Source organism: Chionomys nivalis, chromosome 15, assembly GCF_950005125.1.
Source record: "Chionomys nivalis chromosome 15, mChiNiv1.1, whole genome shotgun sequence".
NCBI classification, from domain to species: Eukaryota; Metazoa; Chordata; class Mammalia; order Rodentia; family Cricetidae; genus Chionomys; species Chionomys nivalis.
Genome location: NC_080100.1, coordinates 41745716 through 41760980, shown reverse-complemented (window position 1 = coordinate 41760980; position 15265 = coordinate 41745716). Strand labels below are relative to the sequence as shown.

At 43.2% G+C, this 15265-nt stretch overlaps 2 protein-coding genes across 2 annotated transcripts in view; one reads left to right on the top strand and one right to left on the bottom strand.

Moving 5' to 3' along the window:
- The window catches only part of Nln (neurolysin), a 78689-nt gene extending 73409 nt beyond the window's left edge, over positions 1–5280 (bottom strand). The window contains exon 1 of the mRNA XM_057790102.1: positions 5085–5280. Within this exon, the coding sequence (XP_057646085.1) occupies positions 5085–5125 (41 nt within the window). The 5' untranslated portion in view covers positions 5126–5280. The remainder of the gene's footprint in view (positions 1–5084) is intronic.
- A 152-nt stretch (positions 5281–5432) lies between these two features.
- Positions 5433–15265, top strand: part of Sgtb (small glutamine rich tetratricopeptide repeat co-chaperone beta) — a 41352-nt gene continuing 31519 nt past the window's right edge. Inside the window, exons 1-3 of the mRNA XM_057789772.1 lie at positions 5433–5633; positions 6726–6845; positions 13688–13791. Coding sequence (XP_057645755.1) covers positions 6746–6845; positions 13688–13791 — 204 coding nt within the window. The 5' untranslated portion in view covers positions 5433–5633; positions 6726–6745. The remainder of the gene's footprint in view (positions 5634–6725; positions 6846–13687; positions 13792–15265) is intronic.

Below are 15265 nucleotides of genomic sequence, written 5' to 3'. Positions count from 1 at the left end.
TACTCCAAAAGTGTAAGAGCTACTCCAAAAGTGTAAGAGCTACTCCAAAAGTGTAAGAGCTACTCCAAAAGTGTAAGAGCTACTCCAAAAGTGTAAGAGCTACTCCAAAAGTGTAAGAGCTACTCCAAAAGCGTAAGAGCTACACCAAAAGTGTAAGAGCTACTCCAAAAGCGTAAGAGCTACTCCAAAAGCGTAAGAGCTACTCCAAAAGTGTAAGAGCTACTCCAAAAGCGTAAGAGCTACTCCAAAAGCGTAAGAGCTACTCCAAAAGTGTAAGAGCTACTCCAAAAGCGCGACAGCCATACCAAAGGCACGACAGCTACGCCAAAAGCGTAACAGTTAGAAAAAGGCACAAAATTCAAAAAGGTGACATTGCAAAGCCTGTGAAGAATACTCCCAGCCAAGATGGCGCTGAAGGGGAGCAAGCGGGAGATCTGACTTATTCACAAGATGACTGGAGTTAGAGAGCGTAGGATGACACAAAAGTGCCTGATGCTTGCATGATCCCCATTAGGGGCTCCTGCAGACGTGACTCCGGATGTGATTGGTTAATTTTCCTTCCACTTCTTCTGGGATTCATGGGTTTTTGCTTTATAAGTTGTATGTTGTAAGGAAATAAACGAGTTCCTGCTTGACTCACTACCTGCTGCGTCTGATTGTCTCTGGACCCCAGGAGCTGCACAGGCACTTCCCCTCCTCAGCCAGGGCCAGTTGCAGGCTCCAGGTCTCTTCTTTCTCCCCATTTCTCCCCGTCCCCCTCTGTCTCTCTGTCTTTCTCTGCTCTTCTCCCTTCTCCCCTTTTCCCCCTCCATAACCCACTAAATAAATATCCAACCTCATGCTGCATGGTGTGCCTATCCATCTGTCTCTCAAACCACAGCTGTGGCTCCTCGTGACACTGGCTGCCCTGCTGAGGTCTCTCAGGTCTCTCACCCACCACACAGCTCTGTGCCTAGGACAGAAGTATGTGTTTGATTAACAGTAACTACAATCTATAATCTAATCTTCAGAGTCCTGGTCTGTTTATTTCCAAGAAACAGAGCTGATACTCCCATCAACCATCCTACCTGCCAAGCAAACAACATAACTAATATATCTGCTCTGCCAACAGGAAAACCTATCTCAGTCAAATAAAAACCTAGCCCAGATATGTCCAAGTTCCAAAGTAAATAGGAAAAAGAGAACAGAAGGCTTCCTATGCTGTTTAGTACCAACTCTCATGGGAGGATACAGAGTTTGAAACATAACAGATTCTGAACTAAGCCACCTAAGCCCAAAGTTAAGAACTACTTCCTTATATAATGACTGCCTTAGCCACTGTTCTATCGCTGAAGAGACACCACGACCAAGGCAACTCTTACAAAAGGCTTGCTCACAGTTTCTGAAGCTTAGTTCATATCAGCATGGCAGAGGACATGGTGGCAGGTAGATGTGGTGCTGAGAGCTACCAGAATCTATAAGCAGAGAGAGAGAGAGAGAGACAGACAGACAGACAGACAGAGACAGAGACTAGGCCTGGCATGGGCTTTTGAAATCACAAAGCCCACCTCCAGTGATACAGTTCCTCCAACAAGGCCACACCTACACCAACAAAGCCACACCTCCTAATCCTTCTCAAATAGTGTCACTCCCTGATAACTAAGCATTCAAATACATGAGCCTATGGGGGCCATTCTTATTCAAACCACCACAGTGAATAGCTGCTTTGCATGTCTTCAATAAAAGAGTTGATATAGTATATATAAGTTTGATTGCTAATAGTCTCCACCTATCCCCTGCCTCTCCTTTTGAATCAGGGTCTCACTCTGAGACTCAAGATAGCCTTGAACTCACAATCTTCCTGCCTCAGTCTATCACATGCTGAGATAACAGGCATGTACCAGCACACCTGGCATACTACTAGCTTCTAACAAGATAACAATTCATGGTGTTTCACATATTTATTTCTTTCCATTTATAAATGAAGAGTCTGTATAGAATATATAAGCAGTTCTCTACATTTAGAGTGCAGATGTTAAAGTCATAGTGTTGTAGAAAGAACCATGAGACCAGGCCAGGGAGAACATGAGGTTAAGAATCTTCCAAATACTGAAGCACATTGATTTTGCCATAGAGACATTTATAATGATAATGCAACACAATGGTGGATCAACTCTTGCCTTCTGTGCACTCAAAACCATCATTCCCCTTGGTAGACAAGTTCAAGGCCACTCAGGTGAAAAAGAACCTCAGTTGAACTGCAGGATAATCTTGCTGAGGCACTAAATATTGTTTATTTTAAAGTCTCAGCCCTTCAGTGTGTACATATGGTCAGGCACACATAAGCACTTCTGAATACCCGAGTATAATGGTGTTTCAGAGGAACTGGCTGCTCAAATCAAAGCATTTATGAAAATGAGTCAAGATATATTTTTTTCTCCCTTTCTTTTTCATGGAATACCCTTTAAACTCTTTTAGAAATTAAAATTTTTTTGATACTAGGTCTTGCGATGTACTCTGGACTAGCCTTCAATTCTTGATCCTACTGTCCCAGTCTCCAATGCTCAGATTACAGAAAAGTGTTACTATGACTGATTTTATTTATTTATTTTGGGTTTTTCAAGACAGGGTTTCTCTGTGTAATAGCTCTGGCTGTCCTGGAACTTGCTTTGTAGACCAGGCTGGCCATGAACTCACAGAGATTCACCTGCCTCTGCCTCCCAAGGGCTGTGCCACTACTACCTGGCTATCACCTATCTATCTATCTATCTATCTATCTATCTATCTATCTATCTATCTATCTATCTATCTACATCTACCTATCTATCCTATTTTTAATGACAAACAGATCAGAATTATTCTGCTTGCCCAGTTAGTGCAATGTTCTGGGTTCAGTTCACAAGACTCCCAAACAAAACATTCCAGGTTACTTTGACAGAACACTAGTAGGTGTATAAGGTGGCTCCTATTTGTCACCTCAGCAACTGGGAGGCTGAAACAAGAGGATCTGAATTCAAGGCTAGCAAGGGCTTTAGACAGCAAGATCCTGCCTAGAAAAAAACAAAACAAAACAAAACAAAACCCAGAAAAGTAAAAAGGTGAGACTGTCACTTCAAGGAAAAATACGAAAATATATATCACTAATAAAATTCCAGCTTTCAGCCAGGCGGATCTCTGTGAGTTCGAGGCCAGCCTGGTCTACAAGAGCTAGTTCCAGGAAAGACTCCAAAGCTACAGAAAAACCCTGTCTCCAAAAACCAAAATAAATAAATAAATAAATAAAAATAAAAAAATCTAGCTTTCAAATGAAAACTAGAATCCTGTCCACTACATTAACACCTGAAGAGTTCTAACAAAATGGATGGTAACATTGAGGAATGTGATCATTTGATAGTCTATAATAAAATACGTCAACAACAGAAGAACCACATAACACAGCCATTAATTTCCAAATGAACTGTGATTGATGCTACAAAGTCAGGCAGAGTGCACACTCTCCATTTAAAATGTAAGGTGCGCCAAGCATTTTTCAATGCAGCAGAGTGAGAAGAACACAGTGGTCCACACTTCCAATTCCACTCCACAACCCACCCTTTAAAAACTACCATCTGCCCCACATTGGTGTGATAAGAAAGAATGCCCATGCTTACCTAAGGAAGCTATTAGAATATTCTCTTTCCAACTACAAATGAGTATGATGTAAGACTTTCCTTCTTAAATCAAAATAAGAGAAACAGATTAAATGTAGAGGTTTATATTAATTTCATTAATTTATATTAATTTCATTAATTAGCAATCAAGCTATTTTGTATTGTTACTTCGGTGCCCACTGACAGATGAATGGGAAAATGTGCATGGAATGTATTTATTATTATTTGATAAACATTAATCCTTTAAAACTGTTCCACTTTTCATTTTATATGGTTAACTATGGGTAGATATAATCGACAAAAACTAATGTTCCTAGGTTCTCAGCCATTTTTGAAAGGTAAAGGGGTCCCGATATTAAAAAGTTAGAGAACTATCTGTCTTATAATGGAAATTTATTCTCTCTTCTTGCTTTTCTAAGTGAAGATCTTCATTTCCAGGTACAGCTTCATTTGACAGCTATACCACTTTCAGCCAGGAGACCAGAAATATAACAACAAATCCCGCCCAAAGAATGACCACAGTCATCACAGAACTCTTCAGAATCACTATTGTCCCCTGGGTGCACAGCAGCTGCAAGGCCTAAGGAACACAAAGATCCACGCAGATGAGTGGCAAAGCACAATAGAAAACTAGGAAAAGCGGAAATGCTGACGGTTTAAAGTAGTTTAGTGCACATCTATAAAAATCACCAAGTTCTTTTTTTTTTTCTGTTGATGTCTCACTTGAAATTTCAGTGTGGGGCAGATTTGACAGTTGTAGAAGTGGAGGAGGCATTGTTTCCTAAAACCGGCATATCCGTGCGAAGAATTTAATTCCCTCACCATTTTGCTACTGGTCTGTAGCAAAGGGGTGTGGTTAGAGCTGCGCTAGGAAGCAAGTCAAAGCAGCAGCCTAGGCTGCCCCAAACGGTGTCCAAGCAACAATTCTGGGCCATGTCAATTTGCCAGGGTAAGAGGCCGAATGTTTTATGGTAAGGAAGAAAATAAAAATGAAGTTAGAAAGCAAGGACGGAAACAAGTATCAAAATCACAACGGTCCCGGGTGCATATTAAACGCCCGGAACGCTAACATATGCAAGAGGTGCGTACGGAAATGCTTTATTCCCGAGTCCACAGCTGCGGCACTTTCTCACGTCTGCCAGTTCGGAAGGGAACGTCGCGCTGTCTCATGGTATTTATTTTGGGTTGGGTCTGTGAACCACCATTCTCACAGACTGCGGCTGAAGCAATCCCAAACAAAGGGGAAAGGATGGCCTCCTGAGGGAAGCGGGGAGGGAAAGGTGGCCTCAGGTTGCCGTGCCAGGTGTCCCCACGGGGTCCACCAAGCAGGCAGCGGGAAGGGACAGACCCAGGAGCGTCGCAGGGGTGCGACAGGGCTGCACCAGGCCTCAAGGCATTCGCGGACAGACGACCCCACCCTGCCCACGGTCAAGGTTAACCCGCCTACTAGAGTACCTGTGGAGGCCTCGCACAGCCGAAAGGCACAGGGTGATCATGGGCACGCCGGGGGGCCGGCAGCAGCGGGCGCGTGGTCCTCCGGTCTGTGGTTGCGGGAGGCGGGCGGTGGAGTCTACGGGGCCCGGGAGCCGAGAGTGGGCCTAGCCGCGGAGACCAGAGCTCAAGACGCCGCGGACAGCTCTGCCAGCGCCCTCCCACGTGCTGCAGCCCCACGCCTGCGCCCGCGGCCCCGCCCCTCGGCCCGCCCCGCATCCGGCTCCGCCCCCCGGACAGGCCCCGCCTCTCTCCCTATCCCGCCCCCACCCCACCCACTTTGTGCCCTGCTCCGCCCCAGGGGCGGATCCAGCAAGACCCAGCGTCGGAGAGCCTAGCGAGCAGCCTGGTGGGCTGAGGGGGCGGCGGCGGTATAGGAGCCGGGGAAGTTTGGGAGACCTGGCCAGTTCTGCCATCCAGAGCGCCGCTCAAGCCCCGAGGACCGCGGGGGCAGGGGGCCCCGCTTCCCGACGACCCCGGACCTGCAGCCGTTGTCTCGTGTCCTTTTGCCTGGTAAGGGGCTTCTATCTGGAAAGGGTGCGTCTCCTGCAGCCCCAGATGGAGGCCTGCACCGCGCACCCGGTGCAAACCCGGTCTGGGCTGAGGCAAAGCCGGGGTGCAGCGGGGAGAGAACCATGGAGTGGGAGGTGGATGTGATTGGAGATGTAGGAGAGGAAGCTTGGAGGAGGTTGGACAGCTCCCCCAGCCCCCCATTCTGTTTTCACCTTCTGCCCCCCCCCCTTCTGCCCCAGGGCCTTAGTCAGTATGTGTAATAACCTCTCTGGCCTAGAGACTGGGCTCTGCTTTAAAAGAAGTACAAAGCCAATAAACATCCTAGCGGCCGGTACCACACCCTGGCTGTGAATTAGGGATCCTGGGGAGCAGATTGCTGATGCGATTTAGTGGAAATAAGCCATTAATGCCGCCTGGCCCTGCGCCACTGTTTGGATGCATAGTATTCCATGTGAATGAACGGGGCCAGGAGCTTCCAGCTTGTCCACGAGAGCACAGCTACTGCAGGCAGGGCAGGTCGGTTTGTAGTATACGTCGGTTTAGACGGTGATTTCTGAGCAGTGTGTTGATTAAATAGGAACGCCGTTTATTAACAATAGCACTCAGTGGTTGAACAACCTTTCCACAGAGCCCGGTCATCAGCAAGTAACCTACAAAAGCAGTGGAGTGTAAATTATTAATACATTATAAAAAGAAACATCTCTTGGAATAAAGGAAGATGCTCATTTTGTCTCGCCTTCTGAGTCAGCAGTACTAAATCTCCCTCAATTAAAAGTGAGGCCTTTCGAGGATGGTTCTCCCTGGGTCTGTACTCCTATACTTTCTTGTATCTGTATCATAGACATTGTTAAGACAGAGTGAGTTCTAAGCTTTGCTACACTTGTTTTGAAAACATGTCTTTTCACCGAGGCAAGCCTCAACACGGTTTAAAAGTGCTGGGTTTGAATGAGCATGTGGAATACATTACTGTAACAACTTTTGCTTTCTTGACACTTTAAAGAGAGAAGAGATCAAGGTAATGAATATTCTTATTTTTAATGCTTTTCACATAGCATATGACCATTGATATTTTCTTTGTCTTTTTTCATCAAGGAGGTATTTAAGCTTCTAAAATGTCATCGGTCAAGCCTCTAGTTTATGCAGTTATTCGTTTCTTGCGGGAACAAAGTCAGATGGATGCATATACTTCTGATGAACAAGAAAGTTTGGAAGGTAGGTACCAGTTCTTTGTGTTCGTGTTGTAATTATAAAGAAAGATTAAAATAACCAAGTTTATGATTTTTAATAACAAAATCAGAATATTTTGTTGAGAGACTTAACTAGATGGGTTATTTCCATTTTTCCGAGACTTGTTTTAACTAATAAAAATAGGACTGTTGCTTGTTTACTGAAAAATTACTGTTCAAAGCATCCATTAATATTCTAGGGACATTTTTCTTCAGGGGAACTAGGTTAACATTGTTCCCACTTAAGGGATGAGGAAATGAGATCAGATGATTTAAGTAACAGAACAGTTACTATGTAACAAAGCTGAGGTTTAAATCCCAGTTCATAGTTCAAAGATTGTTCCCCCCTCATTTTTCTAATAAACAGAGGATCTCATTCAGAAGAACACTTGAAAATACCTTAGTCATTGCTATAGCACCGTGAAAAAAATCTAAGTAATTATACCATGTCAGAGCACTAGCAAATGCTACTTTGGGAAATGAGAGGATTTTGCCCCTGTTTTATGTGAGCTTTCAGTCTTGGATTCAGCAGCCTGTGAATGTGATCGGGTTTGGAGAAGCACATGTATTTCCTTGATACCATCTTTGTGCTGCATGTTTATACATTATGAAATGTAAATTCCATATAGCTATAAGAAGATAGAATGATGCAGACCGATGGCCTGGTCAAAGTTCAGTAAGCCTATGAGGTCCGAGGACTTAACTGTTGCAATGAGAGCTCATTGCGGGAGAGCTTAATAAACAGCAGCGCCGTTTGAATTTCCCGTCTCCAAGCTGCTCTTCCTGGAGAGGGGACTCGCCTTTTAATTCTGAGTACTTTCTTTGTAGATTTGCTTTAAATAGGTGCAAATCAAAGTTGGGCATTTGTTCTAACTCGTCTGGTGAGATGAAGTCTTTCCAGGTGGCAATGAGAGGAGCAGGTGAGGCACCGTGGGAGAACTTAGCAATTAGCCCGTTTAATACTAAGGACTTTGTGTCCTCCCTGACGGTCAGACAGTGTGAAGATGAAGGTAGTTTGGCTGTCAGAGGAAAGTCTTGGCTGTGGTTGCTCCGTGGCAACAGAGGAAGGCATCATGTAACAAGAGATATTTTTTTTTTCCTAATCTAAGGCGGTATGGTGTTTTTATGAAGCAGAAAGAGAATCGAGAGTATTTTAAAAACCAAGATGTTGTGCCCTATTTTTAGAATGGCATTCAGCCAAAAATATGTGCCTTCAGCTGTTTGTTATATATGGAGTCAGAAATGGTGCCAATTGTTTGTGACTGACCCCTATTTTTGACTCTGTGAGTCTAATTTAATTGAGCACGAAGTCGTGTGGAGGTGTCTGCCCACCTCCTAGACATTTAGAAACGCCTTAGGAAAGGCTCTGCTGTTCTAGCACCAGTTTTACCACTGTTGTGGAGCTGTGTTTCATCAGCTTTGAGGTTTGTTACCAGATTATGTCATCCCCTCCTCCTAATTGTTGTCATCTCTGACATCTGCTTCACTTTTGATTGTTGCCATTCCAGCACGCTGTCACCCTTGCAAGCTCTGCTCCCATCTTAGCTCTTCCCACTCCTGAAAAGCTCCAGGGCGATCCTTGCAGTTCTCTCCCACTGGGCTCTTGCGCTTTTCTCCTCCCCCTGATCTCAGCCACTTCGTTATACACTAGGTCAGTGTTTCTGAACTGAGGGTCATTTTGCAAAGTCTGGAGACATTTTTGAGTGTCACGACCTTTGGGGAGACTGGTATTACTGGCATCTCGTGGGAAGAAGCCATCAATGATGCTAAACACTCAACACTGCACGAGACAGGCCTTGATAACAGGGAATGATCTGATCTAAAGTGTCGGGTGATGAGATGCAGAGCCCTTTTTTCTAGACTGAATCATTCCCAAATTGTGTTCCCCCAACAAGCTCTGTCTTAAGCATTTTACTTCCTGGCTTCTACTGTCTGTTTCTTGCACACTTCCTCTAATATCCATATCTCAACAATTCCTTCACCAACCCCTCCAATCTGTTGATCCCATACTTTTCCCTACCTCTTTCTTATGTGTTAACCCTGTGGCAGATCATTATGATATTTTCTTGTATTCTTTCTCCTGTCCTGAAAAGCCAAATCTTAATTTTTAATTTTCTACCTACTCAGTGTCCATATCCATTAATAGACCAAAATATACAGTTTTGCTGACTGACTATGTTAATTTTGACTGCAAACTTTTAGTGCTGCTGGGTGACCAGGGTATTTGTTCCTCACTCATTCATCTACTTATTCATCCTTTCTATTATCCTAGATAGTCATTCTAATAATCTCATTCATCTTCTGAGATGCCAGACTTCCATTTCAGTCTTTACCCTTAGATGCTTCTTCCACTGTAAACAAACAAACAAACAAACAGAAAAAAACAACAAAAAAGAAATAATAGCATCTACCAACTTCCACACTCCTTATATTCACTCACTGACAATACCCACAGGCTTTGCCAATCTGCCTGCCTATTACTGTAGGTGGTATTCCTTTCTCAGAGAAATCTCTCTACTGGCACATTTTGTCCCATCCCATCTTACCAGCTAGGATTTTACTGTAGATTCTCTACCCTTTTGTCCTACATCTTCAAATTTTCATCTGCTGGATCATTTTCATCCAATCATAAATGTACCAATAGTTCCCCTTTCATTATGGAAAAAAAAAACACAGAAAAGAAAATTGAATAGGGCTGGAGAGATGACTCAGTGCTTAAGAACGCTTGCTGTACTTCTAGAGGAACTGGGTTAGCTCCCAGCCCATACTGAGCGGTTCACTCCCACCAATAGTCCTAGTTTCAGGGAGATCTGAAACCCCTTCTGGTCCCTGAGGGCATCCTGTTTACAATAGGTACACACACATACATACACATACACACACATACACAAATGAAAATAAGAGAGTTAGCTCAGCAGTTTAGAGCACTGGCTGTTCTTCCAGAGGACCTGAGTTCAATCCCGAGCACCCACACAGCAGCCCACAACTGTCTCTAGCTCTTTTGACCTGTGAAGACACCATGTGCACATATGGTGCACTGTCAAGCATACATACAGCCTAAACACCCAAATGCATACAATAAAAATAATATCCTAACATGGATATTCTTGTCATTGTACCCAGTCCCTCTTATCTGATTTTTTTTGTCTTCCTTTGTAACAAAACCGTTTGAAATTGTTATCTATACTTACTTTCTCCAATTCTTCTATTTCTTAATTTTAAGAATTTTCATCCTTTGTCTCCATCCGTTCTACTTTTATTAAGGGCAATAGGGATTTCTGTGTTTAGTCAAACAGTTCTTATTCTTCATCCAGCTTTATTCCTTTCCTTCATCTCATCTCACGTACTTTACTTATCTCATAGTCCCTTGGTTAGTGTCTCGGCTCATTTCTTGCTCCTCCTCCCCATGGCTGAGTCCCTCTCCTGACCTGTCATGTCTATAGTTGACCGCTTGGTTTTCTCCCTGTCACTCTCTTCATTCATTTCTTTGGTGAGAGAATTTAACTTATTTGCCTGAGGTGCCCCGAATTTATAGGCTGGCAGTTCTTGAACTGAAACCCCAGTCCAGACCTTTCTTCTAAACCCAGATTTCTATATCCAGCTTCCCACCACATAGCTCCACTTGCAAGTCTAGTAGGCATCTCAAAATTACCATTGCCAAAACTGAACTCACAGTCCTCCCACCCAAAATCTGTTCTCTCCACCGCTTCCCTTTCTCAGAGAGAGCAGTTCCAGTACTCCCTTGCCTTGGTCAAGAACTTGGGCATTATTCTAAGGTCTTGTTTTTCTCATACTCTACATCTAACTGTTAATAAACCTTCTTGCCTTCAAAAATCAGTCTTTTTTCCCCCCAAGGTCTCTCATTGTGTGCCTCTAGCCAGAACTCACTCTGTGGCCTAGGTTGGCTTCAAACTCATAGAGATCCACTTGCTTCTGCATCCTGAGTGCTGGGATTAAAGGTGTGTGCCACCACCACACCAGGACTAAAAGTCTATACTTCCAAAATACATCGTGAGTCAGGGGTTAGGGAATACAGTTCAGTCATAGCGGGGCCTTATGTGCCCCTCTGCGCACAAGTCCCTAGTACTGCAAAAACCAAACAAACAAAACCATAAAATGAAATTTGAGTTTAGCCACCTTTTACCACTTCACTGATGTCTCCCCTGGTTGAAGCTGCTTACTGCTTGTTCCACTGTGATAACCCCTAACTGGTCTTTCTTCGCCGGTTCTGGCTCCTCGGATCATCCAAATTCGTCCTCTCTTAAGACTGTGGCAGATTCTGTTGCTCTCTATGCAGAATCTTGCCAGGACTCCTATCGTTTCTTTGTCATTGTATCAAGGATCTATATAATTTGGACATATTGTTCACCTACCATTTCTCATTTGGTTTCAGCCAAATTAACTTCCTTACTCGGGAGGCCCCAGATCCTTGTGCCTACAGGCTTTTGCTCTGGCTGTTTCCTTGGCCTGGAATAGCCTCCCATCGTCTGTACCTGCTGTAATGATAACACTTCCATCTCCTCCAAGTCTGCCAGATTTGTTTTTCAAGGAGGCCTGCCCTGAACTCTAAGTTAAATCTGCAGTCTGCATCCGGCTCAGCTCCCGCTTCCCCCCCTCATCCCCCACCCTGTCCTCCTTATTCTTGTTTCTAATTTATAGTCCTCTTCCTTTTCTCGTCCTCTGCTCCAAGAGGTTAAGGTTCTATTCTGTTTGATTCACTGGGAAAGCTTCTAGAAAGGGGCCTGGCATGTGATAGGTGCTCCGTATGCATTTGTTGAATTGAATCCCATAATCCTGGGCTTGGACTTCTCTGGTCTTTATCTTGGTTTCTAAGTCTATTGGGCAAAATACATCAACCCCTCCCCATTGAATGTTCCTGAAGAGAATCTATATCTGTCTGTTTAGCTCTGAAGTTCCATGGCCTGATTTGTGGTTAATGGCTTGTTTTTGTCCTCTTGATCTATTTCTGTGTTTGTGAACTTATGTTTAAATTTTGCTGTTTTGGTTTTGGTAACCGGATGATGGTCAGAAGAAACACTGTCTGCCCCAGATGTGATAATTTTAAATTTCTTTGGAAATTAAAATATGATTTTTACTGCAGACAAGGAAACCAACAGATTCCATTTGTTGAGCATCTACTACTTGCCAGACTCTGTTAAAGTCAGAGAGGAATAAGATAGGCCTTGTCCTCAAGGAGATGGTCTAACATGAGATACCTGCATTCCAGGGCGTATGACATAGAGCAATCTCTCTGGTAACGGAACCCTACAAAGCAGACGGCACAGTAAAGAATGCCATTCTGATCCAGGATGGAGGCTGCAAGAGTAAACAAATACATAGGCATACATTTTTATTATTGTAACTATGTGTCATGGCACCGAGAGCAAATTTACTTGCAGTCCAATATTTTAAATGCATCTTCATCTTCTTGGGAGAAATAGCAAAGGAGAAAGCCACATTCTTGTAGTTCTAGCTACTGAGGAGGTGAAGGTATCAAAACACAGAAAGGAAAAGGCGATAGTCTAGGTAAATAGAGTATTTTCTCCCCAAGAGATATTTTGCTTCGTATTGCTTAGAACTTGGTGCTTTCTTCAGGCCCTCTCTAAGGAGAGCTTTTCTGTGACTGCCTAAAGTAATAGTATTTATGACCAACTCCTTTCTCAAGACCACAATTAAAATATAAAGTAGCTTTTTTTTTTTTACAAGTCTTTTAACATGTGGATGAATCTATTTAGTAGTGTGGGAAGAACAGGGGTTATTTTGGCCACATGCTTAGTTTCTTTTCCAGCTGGAGCATGATCAGAGGAAGAACCACTCTTGGCCCCTCAAAGGGTCCTTGCAGAGAGGACAGAATAGTCTCCCGACTACCCCTGCCCTGGGCTGCTCAGCTGTGTGTATCCTTTGAGAGGGAGCCCACCTGGTTTTCTGTTTCTCTCTCTAGCCCGTCCCCGCCTTCCTACCAGTCTTTTAGCTCTAAACAGTCATTTTCCTTCACTAAATCCTTGAAAGCCCTCTGTTTGCCAGTTGCACCGAGTCCCACTCTTTAAAAATGTCATTGAGGCTGCCTTGTGATCTGTTAAGTCTCTGACTCTTACATAATCTCCCTTCGTGTCTATGCATCAGTCTGTACCTTGTACCCTTGCTGTACCAACCACTTATTTTGTCCTCCACCAAAAATAGATGAGGCAACTGTCATCATTTCGCAGGCTATATATTTTGCTTTATAATATGGACAGTGATTTTTTTTGTCCTGTTATGTTTATTGCTGTTCTTCTAGCACCTTGGAGCAGAACTTTACACCTAGTAGGCATGTAATAAATTTGCTTACATGCATGAATATTTTAAAACAGATCTATTTTTATGTTACTATGCCAGGATTAATATTTAGTCCCTGCTTTGGGCTAGGTATTATGTTTCTTTTACTAATTTTCATCAAGTTGAAAATCTTGTTTTTCATATATAAAAGATACATAACATTTTAAGTTTGTTTAATGCACTGGTGGTTAGTTAGGTATTAGTATTGGAATGTAAGGTGTTACTGATATGCTCTTCTTTCTGGTAGCCTTCAGCAAGAATATATGATTTACTATGTATGTTCAGAAATTACATTCTAGCTAACACTTACTGTTTAGTGAGAAATAATAAGAGACCACTGTCTTTCTCTGATAGCTTGTCTATAAATAGAAATCTCTATGCAGCTGGACCAATTAGTTCTCCTCCCGTTCTTTGGCCATAAACACTGATTTACCATAGATTACATTCCTGTAAGGAAAAACAGAAGGTTCCTTTTTAAAGTTGCTAATCCCCCTGCCCTTATTTTATTTCAAGTTGCAATTCAGTGCTTGGAGACAGTCTTTAAGATCAGTCCAGAAGATACGCATCTAGCAGTTTCACAGCCTTTGACAGAAATGTTCACAAACTCCGTCTGTAAGGTATGTTGGCATTTTTTTTTTCTTCTCAATAGTATTTGTTGCAAGTATGATCCAGTTTTATCTTGGCCTAATTTTTTTTTCTTTTTGAGACAGGGTTTCTCCATGTAGTCCTGACTGTCCCGGACTGCCCTAGAACTCATTCTGTAGACCAGGTTGGCCTCAAATTCAGAGATTCACCTGCCTCTGCCTCCCAAGTGCTGGGATTAAAAGCATGCACCACCATCACCCAGTTTATCTTGGGCTCTTAATCGTTGAGGGGATATGCTTGCAAATAATCAGCTTCTTCCTGGCTATTATCTAGGAACTAAAATGTACCGCGCGTATCATACTTTAGATGTGCATGTTAGTCGCTATTCTCACAGTCTTGCCTTGCCTATCTAGAAGTCTTTCATAGTTTATTTTTAAATCTCCAAGGTCTGTGGTGCTGGAGAGATTGCTGAGCAGTTACCAGCACATCCTGCTGTGCAGGAGACCGGGGTTATGTTCCCAGCACCCACTTTGGGTGCTGCCCTTCTAGTGCTGTACTTGAGATTTGCAGGATGCAGTGTTTGGGAGTGATGCCGGCGCAGGATGTGTTAACTTCACCTTTGAGTGGATGGTGCTGGCGGTACATTTAGCTGCGTTCCCCCACACTCTGTTTCTAGAACTAGAAAATTTGGTAGTTTTAGACTTAGAAGAGAATGATGCAGGTACGGGCTAACTCGCCACACAGATGAACTCATATGACAGGATGAGAGCCATTGCCTATCTCTGCTCTTCCTTTTTGTCTTCACTTTGATTCATTAAGATGAGCTGTTTGTCATTTCCACGGTGTCCAAGCTTGTGGCCTGCTGAGACACCCTGCTTCAGTTGCCAAATAAGACTGAAGCAGATCTTTATGCTCAGCTTCCCAAGGGCTATGCCTCAGACAGCACTTGAAATTCGCTTGCTCTCAAGCCGGTGTCTCCACTGACTTAGTTCTGAAGGTACCACCACGGATTACCATGGTTACTGTCTCCCAGGAACATTCAGTTGACTTTTATACTCTCCTGGATAAAGCACTTCAGCTGGAACTCTCTTGTTGCACCTAACTGAAAGATTGGTTATATACTCTTTAAACTGTGAATTGGTTGAGAATGACTCCCTGTGACATCTTCAGGATATTATTTGTGGTAGCATCATCCTTTAGTACCCAGGTCTACCCTTGGGGCTCTGTGCTCTACTCCTGTGCTTCTACTCAGCAAAGGAAATCTAAAGTGTGTCCAAAGCACCTTTGACATCATATTGGTCAGCATTGACATCATAATGATTAGTTGGCATCATTGTGATTAGCATTGACATCATTTTGATTAGCATTGATACCATTGTGATTAGCATTGACATCATTGTGATGAAAGAGTTTGTCTCATCAAATGTGGTTGAATGTGGTATTAGTCACTTTAATCTTACAATTTTGCTTTTTTTCTTCCTGTCCCCTAGTTCAGTTTATACATAT